General features: G+C 37.4%; 3 protein-coding genes across 9 annotated transcripts; 1 reads left to right on the top strand and 2 right to left on the bottom strand.

Moving 5' to 3' along the window:
- Positions 1–257: 257 nt before the first annotated feature.
- On the top strand, positions 258–5,622 carry LOC113742733 (E2F transcription factor-like E2FE). 2 transcript variants are annotated; one of them, XM_072048040.1, is made up of 11 exons: positions 258–673; positions 840–907; positions 1,091–1,143; positions 1,294–1,371; positions 1,473–1,526; positions 1,620–1,731; positions 1,845–1,915; positions 2,015–2,087; positions 2,174–2,235; positions 2,454–2,865; positions 5,002–5,622. In XM_072048040.1, the coding sequence occupies exons 1-11, from the start codon at positions 525–527 to the stop codon at positions 5,049–5,051; spliced, it is 1,182 nt and encodes a 393-aa protein (XP_071904141.1). In that variant the 5' UTR covers positions 258–524; the 3' UTR covers positions 5,052–5,622. The 2 variants fall into 2 exon arrangements, with proteins under 2 accessions (XP_071904141.1, XP_027126473.1); XM_027270672.2 differs by lacking the exon at positions 5,002–5,622 and adding an exon at positions 3,456–3,750 and having other exon boundaries at positions 263–673.
- On the bottom strand, positions 4,704–11,986 carry LOC113742218 (uncharacterized). 6 transcript variants are annotated; one of them, XM_072048044.1, is made up of 9 exons: positions 11,847–11,986; positions 10,830–11,229; positions 10,674–10,726; positions 10,264–10,595; positions 10,018–10,102; positions 9,767–9,921; positions 8,553–8,648; positions 7,453–7,649; positions 7,251–7,307 (listed from the first exon to the last, which is right to left on the bottom strand). In XM_072048044.1, exons 2-8 carry the CDS (start codon positions 10,890–10,892, stop codon positions 7,558–7,560), a joined length of 876 nt encoding a protein of 291 aa, XP_071904145.1. In that variant the 5' UTR covers positions 10,893–11,229; positions 11,847–11,986; the 3' UTR covers positions 7,251–7,307; positions 7,453–7,557. The 6 variants fall into 6 exon arrangements, with proteins under 6 accessions (XP_071904143.1, XP_071904142.1, XP_071904145.1 ...); XM_072048043.1 differs by having other exon boundaries at positions 11,315–11,871; XM_027269993.2 differs by having other exon boundaries at positions 10,830–11,871.
- Positions 11,987–12,061: 75 nt separating this feature from the next.
- LOC113742221 (mediator-associated protein 2-like) lies at positions 12,062–16,180 on the bottom strand. The gene is made up of 5 exons (XM_027269996.2): positions 15,886–16,180; positions 13,939–14,115; positions 13,463–13,541; positions 13,228–13,311; positions 12,062–12,612 (listed from the first exon to the last, which is right to left on the bottom strand). The coding sequence occupies exons 2-5, from the start codon at positions 14,074–14,076 to the stop codon at positions 12,218–12,220; spliced, it is 696 nt and encodes a 231-aa protein (XP_027125797.1). The 5' UTR covers positions 14,077–14,115; positions 15,886–16,180; the 3' UTR covers positions 12,062–12,217.
- Between the last annotated feature and the right edge of the window lie 120 nt (positions 16,181–16,300).

Below are 16,300 nucleotides of genomic sequence, written 5' to 3'. Positions count from 1 at the left end.
ATGAGATGTGATATTTTGTTACCGTTCATATGAATCCATATATAATAATTATGTTTCTATTATTAAGTTTTATGAATAGTTCACATAGAATTATACATCGTTCGAAACGGTTATTATGACGACAAGAGTTCGAGCCCTTGATCCGTTAGTTAGGTTAGGTTAGGTTAGGTTAGGAAGTCATAGTCAGCCCTGGTATTTATTCCCTTGCCTGGGCTAGAGCTGAGTTGACCAGATAAATTGCCGCCGATTGACGTTAGAATTGTGGAAGGCCAAAATGGTAAATAACACCTCCGCACATACAGGCCGGCCGGGCTTCAGATTTTTAGTACCCACCCCAAAAAAATAAAATAAAATAAAAAAGGGGGTTGGCGCTTTCATTCGAACTTTCAAAATCCTTCCTTTCGTTCCCAGATCTCCTTTTCTAATTCCGCCAAAATCCCTATTTCTCTTTTTCCTCTTCTTCTTAACGGCTCTCTCTTTCTCTCTCGCATTACTCGCACAGTAGTAGCAGCAGCAGAAGAAGAATGGGAATGGAGTTGCTGCCCTCAGCAAATCAAGCGTACGAAGCAGCTGCTGCTGCCGCTGCTGGAGGTAGTGGTGGTGGTGGCGGTGGCGGTGGATCTCAACACATTTATTGCCGTAAACAGAAATCTCTCGGCCTCTTATGCTCCAAGTACTACTGCTACCACCACTACCTTTTCTTCTTCTTCTTCTTTCTCCGCTATTCATGTCCTTTTCCAATTTTCATTTCTACTACCGCATAGTACTATCAATTTTCGTGTTTCATTTTTTACAGACTAAAAATGTCTGATACATGTATCTTGAATGCAATAATGTAGTTTCTTGAGATTATACGATAGGGAAGGTGTCGAGACTATAGGCCTTGACGACGCCGCTGCTCGTTTGGGTAGGTACCTTGCTTCTCATCTCCAATTTTCACTTACTTCCTTCGCCATTTTCCCTTTCTTCTTCCTCTTTTTTTTTTTTTTTGTTTGTTAATTTTCCCCTGCACGTGAATTAGTAGCAGTAAGAGATGTTCCTTTTCGGATTCTTCTAATTGACTATATTAATTCTATTACTATGATGTTAGGGGTTGAGAGGCGGCGGATCTATGACATAGTCAATGTCTTGGAGAGTGTTGGTGTAAGACTCTCTTTCTTTCTTTTTTCCCTCTCTTTTTTTTCAGATTTATAGTATTACTATATTTTTATACTTCAGTCTAGGCCTTCTAAAATTAAATGAATTGGGCCAAAAAAACCTGACCTTGCTGTCTTGGAATTTTCATCGGCTCAGGTTCTTGCTAGGAAGGCCAAAAATCGCTATACTTGGAAAGGTTTTGGCGCAATTCCTTCTGCCTTGCAACTTCTTAAGGTTGGTTGGTTGGTTGTCTTCTTTCTTTTTCTTCCCCCCTTGTCATGTTTAATCTTTCTTGTGGGAAAATGGTACTCAACTGTGCTCTCACGGTGTCATAGGAACAAGGTATGGTGACGAATGAGAATGCAAATGATGGAACTTCGTCTGTAAAAGTATGCTTGGCCATTTTCATAACTCTTCTTCCTTCCAGTTTCCTGCCATATTTTGTGCTCTTGTATGATATGTGTACCATTTTCTCCTTTTAGACTTCAGATGATGAGGAGGACGATACCTACTCAAATCTTAGCAACTACTCGAGTCAGAATCACAACTTCAACCCCATTTCTGCTCCAAAGCTTCCACAGTCATCCAAATATGGTACTACTATTTGCTTCTTAACTGTATGATATGCTCTGCTGCTTATTGTGCAGTCAGTTTTGTGCTAGACTTCTATCTGAATTGTTAGACTAATTTATCATCCTGTACTTCAGCTGACAACAGGAAAGAGAAGTCTTTGGCATTGCTCACCCAAAACTTTGTTAAGCTATTCCTTTGTATGGATGTAAGTGAAACCACGGCTTGAATGATTAATCTTTCCTGCTGGCGTAATCAGTCACACTGTTCAGCTTTTGGGTGCCTGAATTGATTTATGTTCTTGTAGATGGACATGATTTCTCTTGATGATGCTGCAAAGATATTGCTTAAGAATGGAAAGGATCCTGCAATGACAAGAAGTAATTACCTTGTCAATTTGACTTTCATTGTATTTGGTAGATATCTGGATGTGGATGCTAACATTGTTTTCCATGATATGCTGCAGGTAAAGTCAGAAGGCTGTATGACATTGCCAATGTGTTGGCTTCAATGAAATTTATTGAGAAGGTAATCCCATCTTTTCTAGTATGTGTATAGTAATGCACAGGCCTCAAGGAAAATAACCTAGTCATGTAGAATGGTTAAGATTTTATATGGCATTGGTGCAAGAACATTAAACTGTATTCAAACTATGAGTTGGAGAGCATGGAACTTCTTAGGATTTGGAGCGAAGCTTTAATGGCAACATTTATGTATTAATCACCTGTCATTTGCATGACGCACAGACGCATCATCCAGAAACAAGAAAACCTGCTTTTAGATGGTTGGGTATGAAAGGTATATCTGAAAGCGGAGCTGATCCTTCGGCTATTGATGGGTCTAAGAAAAGGGCGTTTGGGATGGATCTGACAAATATGACAGTTAAGAGGAGTAAGGTGGAACCGGTGGGGGATGGAGGATTGCAACAAGGCATGAAGGTACAACTTAAAGCACAAGTAAAACGTGAGGCTTTGGAAGATGAGGTTCTTCGACCAAAATTGCAGATTGACTCAAGAGCCAGCACAAGAAGTTACCGGTTTGGTCCTTTTGCCCCTGTGAATGCACCGCAAGTTGCAGCTTCTGAGGATAACAAAGAAACACAGAGTCATGATTGGGAAAGTCTAGCAGCTACTTATCGCCCTCAGTACCATAATCAAGGTATTATGCTTGATCACACAATAAAGTACATTTGACCGTATAAGCCTTCAGGAAACCTATAAATGAGGCATTCCAGTAACAGTTTTAAATGTGCAGTTTTTCTCTTTTCCAGTTTCTCCATTTTGTGCTGTTTGGTGTGTTGGATAGTTACATGTTTTGACTAGAATTCTATGCTTAGGTGATTACTTAGATGTTATTCTTACATTGATACTTCTCTACATACAGATTATGTTTTACAATGATTGTTACTTCCTATAGTCTATTGTCTTGTGTTAAGCTACCTGTCCATTTTGTGATTACATCCTCTTCTTCAAGTAGGAGGGATTATAAGTAGGAGGTCCTGGGTTCAAGACCTCATACTTGCCCAAAAAAAAAGTACTATCATTCACTCAGTCATAAATTTCAATTTTCGAGATTGTCTGTTTACCAGTTTTCTATACAGCCTTCATATTGTCGATCAGATTTCAATTAAAAAATGATAGGATCTGAATAACTTGATGATGGTAGGTATATACCTTTTGTTCATTGAACCCTAAAGGAGCCTGATGTGATTCATTACTAATAGAATTTTGGTGCTTCTGATGTTTCAGCTTTGAGAGATCTTTTTGCACATTATGTGGAAGCTTGGAAATCTTGGTACACTGAAGTTGCTGAGAACCCAATACAACTGATCTCCTAAAACTTGCTTTTTGTATAGTCATTACTTGTATTCAGAAAGCACGGCAACTAAGCTCTGAGATTCATTTCATGGCACAGAGTAGATATTCTGATCCTGTATGCATAATCTCCATGCATCAGCCACAAAGCTTACACTCTGTAAAACTCAAATTCAATATTGATTTCAATAATACATTACAAGAGTGAAGCTCCGTATACTCTTCTTCATTGAGCTTTTACTTGTTTATGTCTGTTTGGTGTTAGCTTTACACCCTGTAAGCTCAAATTCAATATTTATTTCAATAATACATCACTAGAATGATGCTCCATATACTCTTCTTTGAGCTTTTACTTCTTTATGTCTGTTTGGTGTTAGCTTTAGTTTAATCTTGGCCATGTTCAGTGCACCACTTAATAGTCATCTATCAACGTCCGACTTTTGGACATATAGTTGATTTATGCTCATCTCTGAAACGCTAATTCTTCACCCAACTTTTCATTTGTGGATTTAAAGCAGAGAGCACTTATGTTTTGAAGAGATCACTCAGCTGTAGTTTTCAGAACTGTTGTAAGGTGTTAATTTTATCTATTTGTCTATATTATCAATGCAGAAAGGAGCTTAAAGTCTGAAGCTTGAGTTGTTTTCTTTGGATCAGAAGTTCTAAGCTGAGTCCTTCAAAGTATACAACCCTAGAAAGTGCTTTGATGAACATTCTAACTTAAGATTTACAGTATCTAATCGATGATGTCTGGAAAGTCAATACATGCTTAGAGAAAGTAAAATACGGACCTCTAAGGAAAGACTTTTGACAAAATCTGGAAGGACTGTTTCGAGGATTGCTGGTGGACACCAGACAACTCGTTGAGTATATTATGAAAAAAAAAAAAAAATTTGGTTCTGCAAGTTGGATTCATATACGAACTCATAAGAGCATAAATGAATGTCCACTTGAATTTAATTGAATCGTCACCATTTTTGTTTACTTCTGGCAAAATATTGTTAAGTACAGTTGGTCTGTACTATCATTATTCAGCCGTGGTATGTCATCATCTGGCTAACTATGTGGTGGTAACTCTTGTTTTGTTGTATGGTTTATGGTAGGGCTCAAATAAATAAGTAAAGGGAGAGCCTTTTGCAGGGACCTGTAGTTACTTTGTGAGGAGAATTAGCAAGCACATGATTAATCTAGAAAAAGAGGTGTACTCTTTTAGTCACAGCATTAATCTTAATAGGGCCATCCTGAAATTTATGTTGTGAAGGCAATGGCAATCATTCTTAATCTATCTTTACATCCAGCAAAAGAGAATCTTAATGCCTTAATAATCACCAGGCCTATGTTTCCCCTCTTTGACTAATCATTTACTCGGGACAGGATCACCAATCATGAAACTTTTCATCTGATGTATCCTTAGTACCAAGGTAAAAACCGTCCGTCTGTACATGCCAGTAACATGAAATGGTCGGAACTTCTTGTGCAGGTCCAGCTTCAGCTGCACTCAGACACTGCCCATCTATGTCTTTATCATAGACGTAGAACTCTTGTTGCTTGGGATCCCACCAAAAGTGGCAAGAGTAGGTAGGTTGTCCGGTCGAATCTGCAAGAAAGACGGTGTTAAATTCGCTTCTAACTGGAAGCGATACGTTGCCGAAATCAAGACCTTTGGATGATTGACAATGAACAACTAATGCAGGGGAGTCATTTGTGAGGGAATTGTTGATGTGGAGGAACACTTGCTTGTATGAACCATCACCCTCCAATTCAATGGCGGAACTTGAGCAAGAAACCTGCAGACGTAATTGAGCAAGGAAACAAAGAGAAATGGCAAGCTTGAGTACAAATTTGCTAGCACTACTCATGATTTTAGATGGTGTTTTCCGTTGGGTGGATGTGGATGGATCTACTCCGGAAGAGCCCTTGTATACCAGTCCATTGTGGAATTACGTTCTTGTTCTTCATTTTTTTTGGTAAAAAATTTAATTTTCTTATTTTCTTTCTATAGAAAGCTTGTACATTCATGTAGGATACAGATCAGCATAAATGACGAGGTTTAATTACCTGGATATTGTTCTTCTAATTAGAAATTCAATTTCTACCCGAACTTCTCTCTCTCTCTTTTTTTTTTTTAAATTGTTTATACAAATAGGAACTCTATGTTTTAATAATTACAGGGAAAGAAGGGAGTGTTGGGGGGGCACATAAGAAGAGATAAATGCATGAAGGTCTTAAATTCAGCTACTCCAACAGTAGATTTGAGCAAGATTTCGTATTCAAATATATATGTCGCATTTGAAAGTCGCACATGCATCTCTTTTCCAAGACTCTTGACCAGCATAAGATCCTCTGAAACAGAGAAAAGTAAGCACAATTTAATGGACCTTTGCCTTGCACATCTGCACGTACCACATATTTGTATGCAAGTCTAAGGAACCTCTTATCTGATTATATTGAAATGTTAAAGGATGCAAAAATAAACAAATGATCAAACTTTTCCAGAAAAATAACAATAGTTGGGACCAGTAATGATAGGACAACTAATCCAGTTTTCGGATAAAAGTTCGCTTATAATCACCAAAACACAATCCAAAGATGCATACCACTGAGACCAAGCAGTGCCTATTTTTTGGATCAAGACCACGATAAAGGACACTGATATCCATCTCTGTAGATAAGGCTGTCAATGTGGCCGTTATGTCATCAACATGTTCACAGGTATTCTGCCAACCCAAAACTGAAAGATGCATAGGCAAAGAGGTAATTTAGATCTTCTGCAATATCGACAATGAACAAAAAAAGTAGTTCTTTCGACATCCAATTCACTCTTGCATTTAGGCAAAAGACTGAAAAAAACCAAAAAAACAGATAGATACCTGTTGTGAAAACATGTGGTGGGGTCGACAGAATATGATGGATGTAGTTAAGCTTTCCACAGCCACCAGCTTCAGGATCACAAGCTAATTGGTGATTCATCTCAACAAGGTTCAGAAGCTCATCAAAAGAGCTTTCTGGACATATAACCTGAAAGGTATCCGCAGACAACCACATTTTTTGTTAAGAGGATAAGAGTTTCCACTATAATTTATGTAACAAACTTAGATATTTGACCAGACTCAAACATAATATACCTTCATAGTACGCAGAGCACTGGCATTGATATTGTGGAAGAATGAAGTGTACATTAAATGTCTGGACTCCAGACCACAATTGTAACAATTCATTCTTTCAAATATGTCCATGCCAAAAAGAGAATGTGCAACGCAAGCACCATTTGTGCAATCCCAAGAGTCCATGCAGTTGCTATCTAATGATTCGGCATCAGAAGTACACATGGTTGAGGTAAATAATCGATGAAGGCAATCAAATATGACACCCAACACTTCAGAAGCATCATTCATCTGTCCCTGTATGTAGCATTTGTGTTAGCCAAAATTTATGAACTGAGGAGTAATCAGACACCACAAGCATTCACTCCTGTAGGTTTTACAGGCTAATAAAATTGCAGATAGAAGGAAAACTTGAAAAAAAAAATAATAATAAAGAAGAACCACCAGAAACAGCTCAAAGATTTACTTCTTGGAAGAAATTAATATCCGGATAGAGGTTGCTAAGAGCAATTCTCAGGGAAGTAGGGGCAACAGCTTCTCTTCGTGCATCCACTGAAGCAGTGTTCAGAGCAGAAAAAATATCATATAATGCACATACAACACAAGGATCCCCAACATGTACATGTTCTGATAATGACCTCCTCAAAAATTCATCTCGAAACCATTGTAAGTGCCACAAAGACTGAAAATAAAAGACGCCAAAAATAGCAGAGCTCAGCATAGACATGATACTTGAAGATAAAAAAAACCAAGCTAATCGTTGACCCCAAGAAGAAGCCAACACCACAATGACAAAGTAATACAGGGACAAGGTTCCTATATCAAACCTGAATAATGACATTTAAAAAGCAATTGTATTCGCCAATTTCATTCTTTAACCCTGTACCATATACATCCATCTGATCTAAGGTTTCAGTCATGATCTCATCAGCTTAAATGACTGAGTCAGTTGTTGCAGGAAAGGTTTTGGGTGGCATTCCCAACTTCGCTGCAAGAGGCAATTTCTGATGCGCGTGAAAAGAATCTGGCATTAAAAACACAAAAAGATGGAAACATCAGGTATAAGAAACTATAACAATGAATTTGCAAGCAAGTACATCACCATGAAATATCTCTAATGATCAGACTAAATTTAGTCATAGTCCCTGGGTCAAAACGCAAGAAAGTTAGTTGTGTTGCAATCATTACCAAATTCACCAAACCACCTTATCCTTTAGTAATTTTTTTATTTTGCAGACAAGTACTGATTAAGCCAGGAAAATTTGTTCATGATCACAACAAACAGGTTTGGGAAAAGCCAGAAATCAGGCCAAGTTATCTTCCAAAATGAGGAAACTAATCTTTTTCATATAAGAGATCCCATTCATTCTTGTGGGCAAATTTTCCAACATAGTACATGCAAAAGGAAGCTTTAGACAAGCTGAATGAGGCTGTACTCAGAAGAGAATAAGGTCATTCTGCATCTTCCAAAAAATTTGGTATCAGGAAAAAAATTGCTCACTTGTTTGTAGAAGACTCTGACAAAAACAATCCAAATATATGCATGTTCACTACAGACAGAAACAACACAACAATCACATACATGTATAAAATTACATACATAAATACATGCATGTATACGTAAATCATCAGTGACCCCCTGCAATTCTTGATTTCTCCAAAAAAAAAGACTAAAAGCAAATAACAGCACTCCAAACACAGAGATAGGAAAACACGCAATGGATTCTTCATAGACAGCACAAGATTTTAAATCTTACAAAAATGGAAAAGTTCAAAAGATTATACTAATTCTAATATACTACACAGGTAAAATATACACCATGAACTATAAGTGGAACTGATGACTCACTAAATAATTAGCTAAACCAGCAAACAAAATAATTTAAAACAAAGAATAAGCATATCATGTCTTGAGAAAGAGACAAACCAAGAATTTGGCGTACAGCTTTCTTGAGGTCAGCTTGGAACCTTTCTTCAGCATCCTCCTCTGCCTGTAGTTGTCTCAATGTCTTTGTTGCATCATCTGCAGGACAAGAACAATGATAAAAAAAAAGAAAAAGAAAGAATAATTTTATCCTGTAAATCTTACTAAAAGATGAACTCAAGTAAAAAGATATCATAGGAAATCTTAAAAGTTAATTCTGCAGAAAAAGAAACTAAAACAAAAGAACAGGATTGTTAATCTGTCAAATAATTGTGCAGTTGTAACATAATACAGTAAATCTCTTAAAAACATGCCATTAGGATGAGCACCAAATATGATAGAAATCAGTGTGTGCATCAAAAAAAGACAGGAGAATACTGTAAATGTTACATGAAATAACAAAAGCAATGTAAACTGATAGAAATCAGTGTGTATCAAAAAAAGACGGAAGAATGCTATAAACGTTACATGAAGTTACAAAAACAATGTAAAATGAAAACATGTGTGATTTGAAGAAAAGTTAATTCCATTACAATGACAATAAACACTCTGGAAATTCATGAAGCTCAGTTTCTGAATCATTTTGCATGTACATGAAGTTGCACATTTAACTCTAAGCCAAGGACCAAAAAACCCCTTCAATCACGTGTAGGAGAGCACTGCTGCCACCACCACAGAAGAAAGTGAAACAAGAAGAAGAAAACAATGAAAGGGAGCAAACTCAAACGATAATGATCATACAAAAAGACAAGAAGGTTGGAACCCAATAACATCCAGTTGACTGAGAATCAGCTGGAAACCACAAGAACAAAACCAACATGCCAATGTCTCGATGCATGACAAACTGGAAACTACAAGAAAGTTAAAACCAAAAGACACTCAAACATATCAGCTAGTTAACTCGGAAAAATAAATCAAAAAAATTGTTAACTAGCAAATGGCTAGGTGAGAAAGATTATGCACAAAGATGAATTCAAAGTAGATACTTAATCGTTCACCTAAAACCATCAAAGGAACACATTCTATGACAGGGCGCAAGACTTAGGATCAACAGAGTCTTCAAATCATTCTGAAGTCTTACACAGTTGTTAAAGTTCCCATTAGAGTACCGATCTCATGAGCAAATCATAAACTAAAATTCAACTTAAAACTGTTTCCAAAATGATACACATCAAAAGAGCCTTCATTTTAAAGTGAAATGTATATATTGAACTCACCATGTGCTTCATCCAAGGTTTTCAATTCCAAGTTTTCCTTTTCTGATAGCACGGGCTGGTTAAGTCTAGTTGCACATTTTTGCCGTCTATTTCTCCTTCCTGACCGTCGATCAGAGGCAAAAGGCCATCCTCTAAGCTTCCCCCGTTGGGCAAGCCTATAAGACATGGCCAACTCCAAGAAGTTACAAGCATTCCAATTCTAAAAATCCTTGCAAAAACAAATTAACATTTACACAGCCAAGAAAAGTTACCAGCTTTTTGTCCAACTCCTCCAACACCATCCTCTGGAAAACCTTCCATGGCATTTGAAAATCCATTCCTCTGTACCATGGGTTCCTAAAAGTTGCAGGTCATAAGTTACAGTCTGTTCAATAACGTCCTCTGCAAACTACACAATAAGCAGCACTTGACAAGATATGACTCGAAGAAAGAAAGCTGAAAGACACCAAATATCCATCTATTTTTTATTCCAGGAGTTACAAACATAAAATACTCACTTTTTTTTCTATATTTCCATTGGACATTGACATCATGATCATCTTGCTGTTGCTTCAAGTAAGTATCAGAGTGAGCAATTGCTGCAACTTTTTCTGGATTTATCCCCACAGTTCTCTTATGTTGCTCAGCTAGATGCTTCTGTTTAGCTTCATTTTCAATACGCCTTTGATATTCCAAAGTTTCTTCTAGCTTTCTCTCCTCAGCTTCAAGTTCAATTCTACGCCTGACTTCCTCTTCCTCTTGTTCTAAGGTGTCACCATTTCCAGCATTCACTATCTCAGCCTGTATATCTTCTCCCTCGTGTGCGACTGGATATGAGCTGCAACAAAACCTTACTCGTATTTATAAAACAAAGATCAACTTCAGATCACTCACATTAACATGCTCAAAGACTAGAAAACAAACATACATTTCTTTAGTAGTCTCTGAGGAAAGCATATGTAGCTCACTGCCACTATTAGCCTGAAAAGGAATAAATTGCCAACCATAAATGCTCCAGCTGAGCAATAAACTACCAACTAGGAAGGCGGTAACACAAAGGGATATCTCAACACGAAATTCGAACCTTTGAATCCTTGGCTTTTCGAAAATCCTTGCTCTTTTTCTTATCCTTTGTTTTCTCATGCATATGACGAGCATTATCACTTCCTCCGCTGCTGCCCTTCTTAGAATCAAGAGCAAGTTCTGCCAAAAATGCTTCTCTGGCGGCATCAGATTTCTCTGTGGCATCTTTCTCCGCAAGATCCTCCAAGTGAGCCTGGAAAAAGGGAACATAAAGAAAGACAACAAGACAAAGCCATCAAAATTAAAAAAGTGAGCAAAAGCATAAGATGAGTCAACTAGAATGTAAGAAAGTCCAAAACAAAGATTGCCCGGTAATCAAAAGCAGATGCAGGCTCAAGTTTAGCTTCCAACTGCTGCATCGCAGCTATTACTCGCATAATTCTTGCATCGATTTTACTGAGCTGCATTTACAGAAAGTAAGGATAAGTAGCATAGTAGTACAATTCACATGTAGGAAAAGGATCAATCAATGAGTAAAGCACCAACCTCAACAGACACACGTTCCTTTTGTCCTACACAGGAGTCAACCTAATGCAGATAATCCCTCGTTCTCCCACTTTTTTACTTTTCTTTTTTTTGCCGGATATGATAGACCTACATGTTATTCTATGCTACGGGGGAAGGGGGGGGGAAGGGAGGACCTGAAGAGACTCAAGGGGAAACCAGTAGGGACTGAACGACCACCGGTCCAAACGAGAGCACTACGCACCCGTTTGGAACCACTTTTAAAGTGGCTGGCCACATATAGTGGTAGATGGTGGAAAGCAAGGGGAAACCAGTAGGGACTGAACCACCACCGGTCCAGACGAGAGCACTACGCACCCGTTTGGAACCACTTTTAAAGTGGCTGGCCACATATAGTGGTAGATGGTGTAGAGCAAGGTTCGAATTCTTGACCTTTCATCCCACCAAGCCTTACGAGCCTTACTTGACTAAGCACTTACTTTAGTTTTGAATCGAGAAGAACTGTAAGGAAAACAAACAACTTATTTGTGCCAACAACAATGCCCTTTGTTACCATTTCTGCAAGGTTTGTACAACAAACTCATCAAGGGGTGAGCAATATGATCCGTGCAATGTCTGACATTTTGGTTACTTCCAAGTTGCATTCTGGATTTGATGCTTATATCAAATGGTTGGTTTTGAACTCATTTCCTGAGCGGGTTGCAATGAAAGCACCTTAATGGTCAAATCAAAATTTCTCTTTTTTCAGCTCATTGTTTTCCATGCACATTGGAGAACAGATCCAAACTTAAAATTGGTACGGTATATAAATAGGCTACATTGTGAAGAAGGATCAATTGTTGCCATGAAAAAGTTAAAATTTGGATCAATGCAACATATAACTGAAACTGAAGTTCTTCCACGTCTCTAACAATCAGAACATCTTCAACCTTCAAATTTCCTTTTCTTATTCGATTTTTTTTGCTCAGGATGTTCTAATGATCCAGAAGAGACATCAGCTCTATGTTCTTTTCCTGAATCTTGGACAGAATGGTCAATGGACCTGCCTGGCTCATCCACAGGTCTTCTCAATGGACTCTTTGATGCATCCCCGGACCCAGAACTTCTGTTTCTTGGAGTACGTATAGAGGAAGTATAGCCACTCACAGCCCCTAAACTTCTTGTCCTTGTACTTTGCGTAGGAGTTGTATAACGATGTGCTGAACTTGTCAAGGAAGCAGCAGACCTTTGCACCATTTGTTTAATGGCTAACCCACCAGATTTCAGTTCACTGGGCTCCGGATAATGCAGTAGAGAAACGCGCCGTGAGATCTTCCCAGCTGTTACCACATATAAGTCATATTCAAGTGTAGCGTCATTGAAAACAATAACAGCATCGAGCTACATTTCATTCACACGAAAATCTGGAGTGAGATCTTTGATTCTCTAGCTTTATATAAACCATTTGAGCAAAACCATAATTGGATTTGTTGTTTTAGTTTTACATGATTCTGCTAGCAATACCTATTTCGTCAAACTTCACAGAAACTTTTGCATGCAACAAGGTCCGTTATATTATAAATCCATAGAGTAATTTAGGACATGCCTTTGTTAATATAGACTCAAACTCAACATCTTAAATAGGTAACCCGAATAGGTTTCTCTATCTTCACTTTTCCTGTTTCAACAACTCAAATAACTCATAACTTGCTTTGACTGTAATATTTTTTTGGCCAACCAATGTTCAACTTAGAACCTACTCCAATTATGGGAGCTTGATGGATATTTCTCCAGAAACTTCTCTCCTAAAAGAGCTGCATTTGGATATAAAAAGCATGCACTTTACAATGATTGCCAATTTATTATTTTTCTCAGATAAAATAAAAACGCCACTCGTGACTCAACCAATAACAACAATAATAGTAGCCATTGCATGTTAAATCGCAGATAATTACCGATTCTGGACTCTGATGTTGATGACAGGAATACAGTCGCTTCTGGCTCCTGTGATTTGAAACTTACCACTTCATACGATTTTCCTATGACAGTATTGACACAAAACAATGCCATCCATCATCATCGTTGGCATAATCTTGGATTTTAACAAATTTAGAAACCACTTTTGCACAAAACCATCAAATGCAAGAAACAATGGAATAACATAAAAGTGATCGGGAAAAATAGCAGTACCAGATGAACCCTCGAAACTACCCAGATGTCCATCATGGTGAAACTTTAAAGACACTTGCTGTCCATTCAAATCAGGAGCCTGAACACCCAAAAGCATGATAATGTAACACGTAAAACAAACAACCACAGCACTAACAAAATTTAGGCTTCATATTACTAGACTGACTTCTCTTCTGCAATAACCAGCAATCACCATCAAATTCACCAAATTATGAATGGCAAAGCATCCTCTATTGTACAATCTTTTAAAATTTTCAAATTTTACTCAAGTTGATTAAAGTCAAGAAAGATTAACAGAATATTAACTGAAAATTAATTTCTAAAACTTGATCGTTTTCAATTAATTGCACATTAACAAAAATTAATGATCTCTCAACTGGAAAATCCCGCATAAATGGAGCTAAAAGTATGAGAAAACTAATGAAAATGATAAGCGAAAGCAGAAATAAAAGTAATTGGATTAAAAAAAAGGTTACTTGATTAACGGGCCATTGAATCAGCCAGAGCTCCTTTGAATCGTTTAAATTGAGTTCAATAAGAGGGTCCTTTTTCACTTCTTCAAATTCTTCTGGAGCTCTATACATCGCGAGTTCTTCGCTGCTACTCCCCTCCATCGGTTTTTAGGGTTTTAGCGGTGGAGTTTTAGTACAGAACTGGAAGTGACGCAGGTTAACTTTTAGTCAATGTTTTAAAACCCGGACCGTTAATTGAACCGGCGAAGTAAAAGAGTCGAGGTTCAACCGGTCGGACCGGTTCAATAAATAAATAAATAATTATATATATATATATATATAGACACACACACACCTATGCACAGAATAAGATATAAATGCTAAACCACAATTAACATAAGAGCAATATCCAACAATTAACACACACACAATTAACATAGTTATCCAACTTACATGTCCAATTGTCTAAATATTAGAATTAACAAAAAACAATACAAATCTATAAAACAATCAAAAGGTCCAAAACTAATTGCCAAAACTAAAATAGTCTTGTAATCCTTAGCAAAAGATAATCCTAGTCTCGTAATAATTGCCAAAACTAAAATATACAAAAGGCAATTTACATCATACAACTTCCCTTTCCCAAAGTCAAACTTCTTTGACACCTCCAAAGACATATAAAACATCATCATCGGCAAAAGTATAGAAGTAATACTTTCCCCATTGACACACATCTATGAAACTTTCCCCAGCTTAGTAATACTATTGGCTCATGAAGAACCTGACTGCATGGCACATGCAACATGAACTCTTGCTGAAAATCACAACAGCCTTCTGTGAAGCCAATTTTGCTATGCGATCCATTTAATAATATTGTATTAAAGAAGAAAAGGTCTGAAAGAGAGAAGAAAAGGTCAAGATTCAAATTTTACTGATGGGTTTTGAAAAATTCTGGTTATAGATCGATGAAGAATTAAATGTTGATGATTGGATGGAAGACTTGGCTTGGTTCCAGATTGTTGAGATGTGGACATGTATTTATACGGGCATGCAGATGCAAGGTGAAGGTGGTGGGATTGCTAACTTATTTGAATTGTTTAATGCAAAAGAAGAAAAGGAGTTAAAAAGTTGAAGGTTCTTTGAGATATATATTTGGATAGATGCTATGCTAAATCCTAAACCCTTTGCTTGATAGTGACTAGTGTGGATCAACACATGTCAGTTTTTGTTGTGCATGGAATCTGTTAGGCTATATAGATAAACCAAACACTACCGAAAGCAGATTCACATTACATAGCTTAATTGGAAGAATTCCAGAGTACGGACAACTTTTTTCAGGACAGATTTGGCGCAATTAACTTCAGTTAGACGTGATCATCAGTAAAAATATTACTCTTGGCTCATGAAGAACCTGACTGCATGGCACACATCTATGAAACTTTCCCCAGCTTAGTAATACTATTGGCACACATCTCATGAAGAACCTGACTTACAGCAAAATCAAAGAACAGAGGTGAGCCATACCAGGCACAGATCAAGCAGTTCATGAGAGCATATATATACGGCAACCCAGAAAACTGTTCAGTTGTTTTGTTCCTTATAAGTTATAATCCTTTGGAATGTAGGTCTGGATATAAAGATGCAAACAGAACAACAAATGAGAACTGAAAACTTTTCCATTTTGTACAGATTTTCAGTCAGAGAGAGGCTGGTTGATGATTAATAATTTATCTAATATATTTTCAGTGAAAGTAATTTTCTGTCAACAACAATCAAAAGATCAAGGATAACACTCACATGGGAGATACAAAGAGACCAAAAGCAAAGATGTTTCCAGCAACAAGAAACAAGAAAGTAAAACATTAACGTCATGCAATACCGAAACAGAGGTAAACATTAACGTCATGCAATACCGAAACTCTATATAATGGAACCAAAACGAGGATGAGATTAAATTTTGAGCAAGCTTACACTAAATTTAAGCCATTCTTCTTTGACAGTGAGGCAAGTATTGGGCCGCTGAACTGGTTATCGCCCAAATTCCTGGAGGAAAATCCAACGGCAAGAAATTGGGTATTGATCGATGAGCAAGTGTGGAAATTGCTATGGATCAAGATTAGAGTTTGGAGTTTTGACTTTGGAGAATGGATTAGGGACGGCAGCAATTGCAGAGGAAGGCAGGAAGCATGAAGATTGAAGACCAAAGCCAAAGGGTTAAGACTGAAGTGGCGGCAAAGCAAAGAAATTGAAGAGTGAACTAAAGACTAGGTTTAGACTTTAGCTAATTTCGGTCAAAATTCAATCAATTTTGCCAAAAATTAAAAAATCGCGGTTCACGGTTCGACCTGGGTTTAACGGTTTCAATGGTTTTTTACGAGTTTGATCG

The sequence above is a fragment of the Coffea arabica genome, chromosome 4e (assembly GCF_036785885.1).
Source record: "Coffea arabica cultivar ET-39 chromosome 4e, Coffea Arabica ET-39 HiFi, whole genome shotgun sequence".
In the NCBI taxonomy this organism is placed as follows: Eukaryota; Viridiplantae; Streptophyta; class Magnoliopsida; order Gentianales; family Rubiaceae; genus Coffea; species Coffea arabica.
Note: the sequence above shows the minus strand (reverse complement) of the source record. Positions and strands in the feature narration are given on the sequence as shown.

Coding starts and splice junctions, on each gene's coding strand:
- LOC113742218 (XM_072048041.1), bottom strand. CDS start 7,545: ATGACTGAAACCTTAGATCAGATGGATGTATATGGTACAGGGTTAAAG. Junction 6,540..6,646: donor GTGCTCTGCGTACTATGAAG/GTATATTATGTT, acceptor GATACCTTTCAG/GTTATATGTCCAGAAAGCTC. Junction 6,253..6,391: donor ACCACATGTTTTCACAACAG/GTATCTATCTGT, acceptor TGCATCTTTCAG/TTTTGGGTTGGCAGAATACC.
- LOC113742733 (XM_027270672.2), top strand. CDS start 525: ATGGGAATGGAGTTGCTGCCCTCAGCAAATCAAGCGTACGAAGCAGCT. Junction 1,527..1,619: donor ATGGAACTTCGTCTGTAAAA/GTATGCTTGGCC, acceptor TTCTCCTTTTAG/ACTTCAGATGATGAGGAGGA. Junction 1,916..2,014: donor AGCTATTCCTTTGTATGGAT/GTAAGTGAAACC, acceptor ATGTTCTTGTAG/ATGGACATGATTTCTCTTGA.
- LOC113742221 (XM_027269996.2), bottom strand. CDS start 14,076: ATGGAGGGGAGTAGCAGCGAAGAACTCGCGATGTATAGAGCTCCAGAA. Junction 13,542..13,938: donor TTCAATGGCCCGTTAATCAA/GTAACCTTTTTT, acceptor TTGGGTGTTCAG/GCTCCTGATTTGAATGGACA. Junction 12,613..13,227: donor AACATCAGAGTCCAGAATCG/GTAATTATCTGC, acceptor ATGTGGTAACAG/CTGGGAAGATCTCACGGCGC.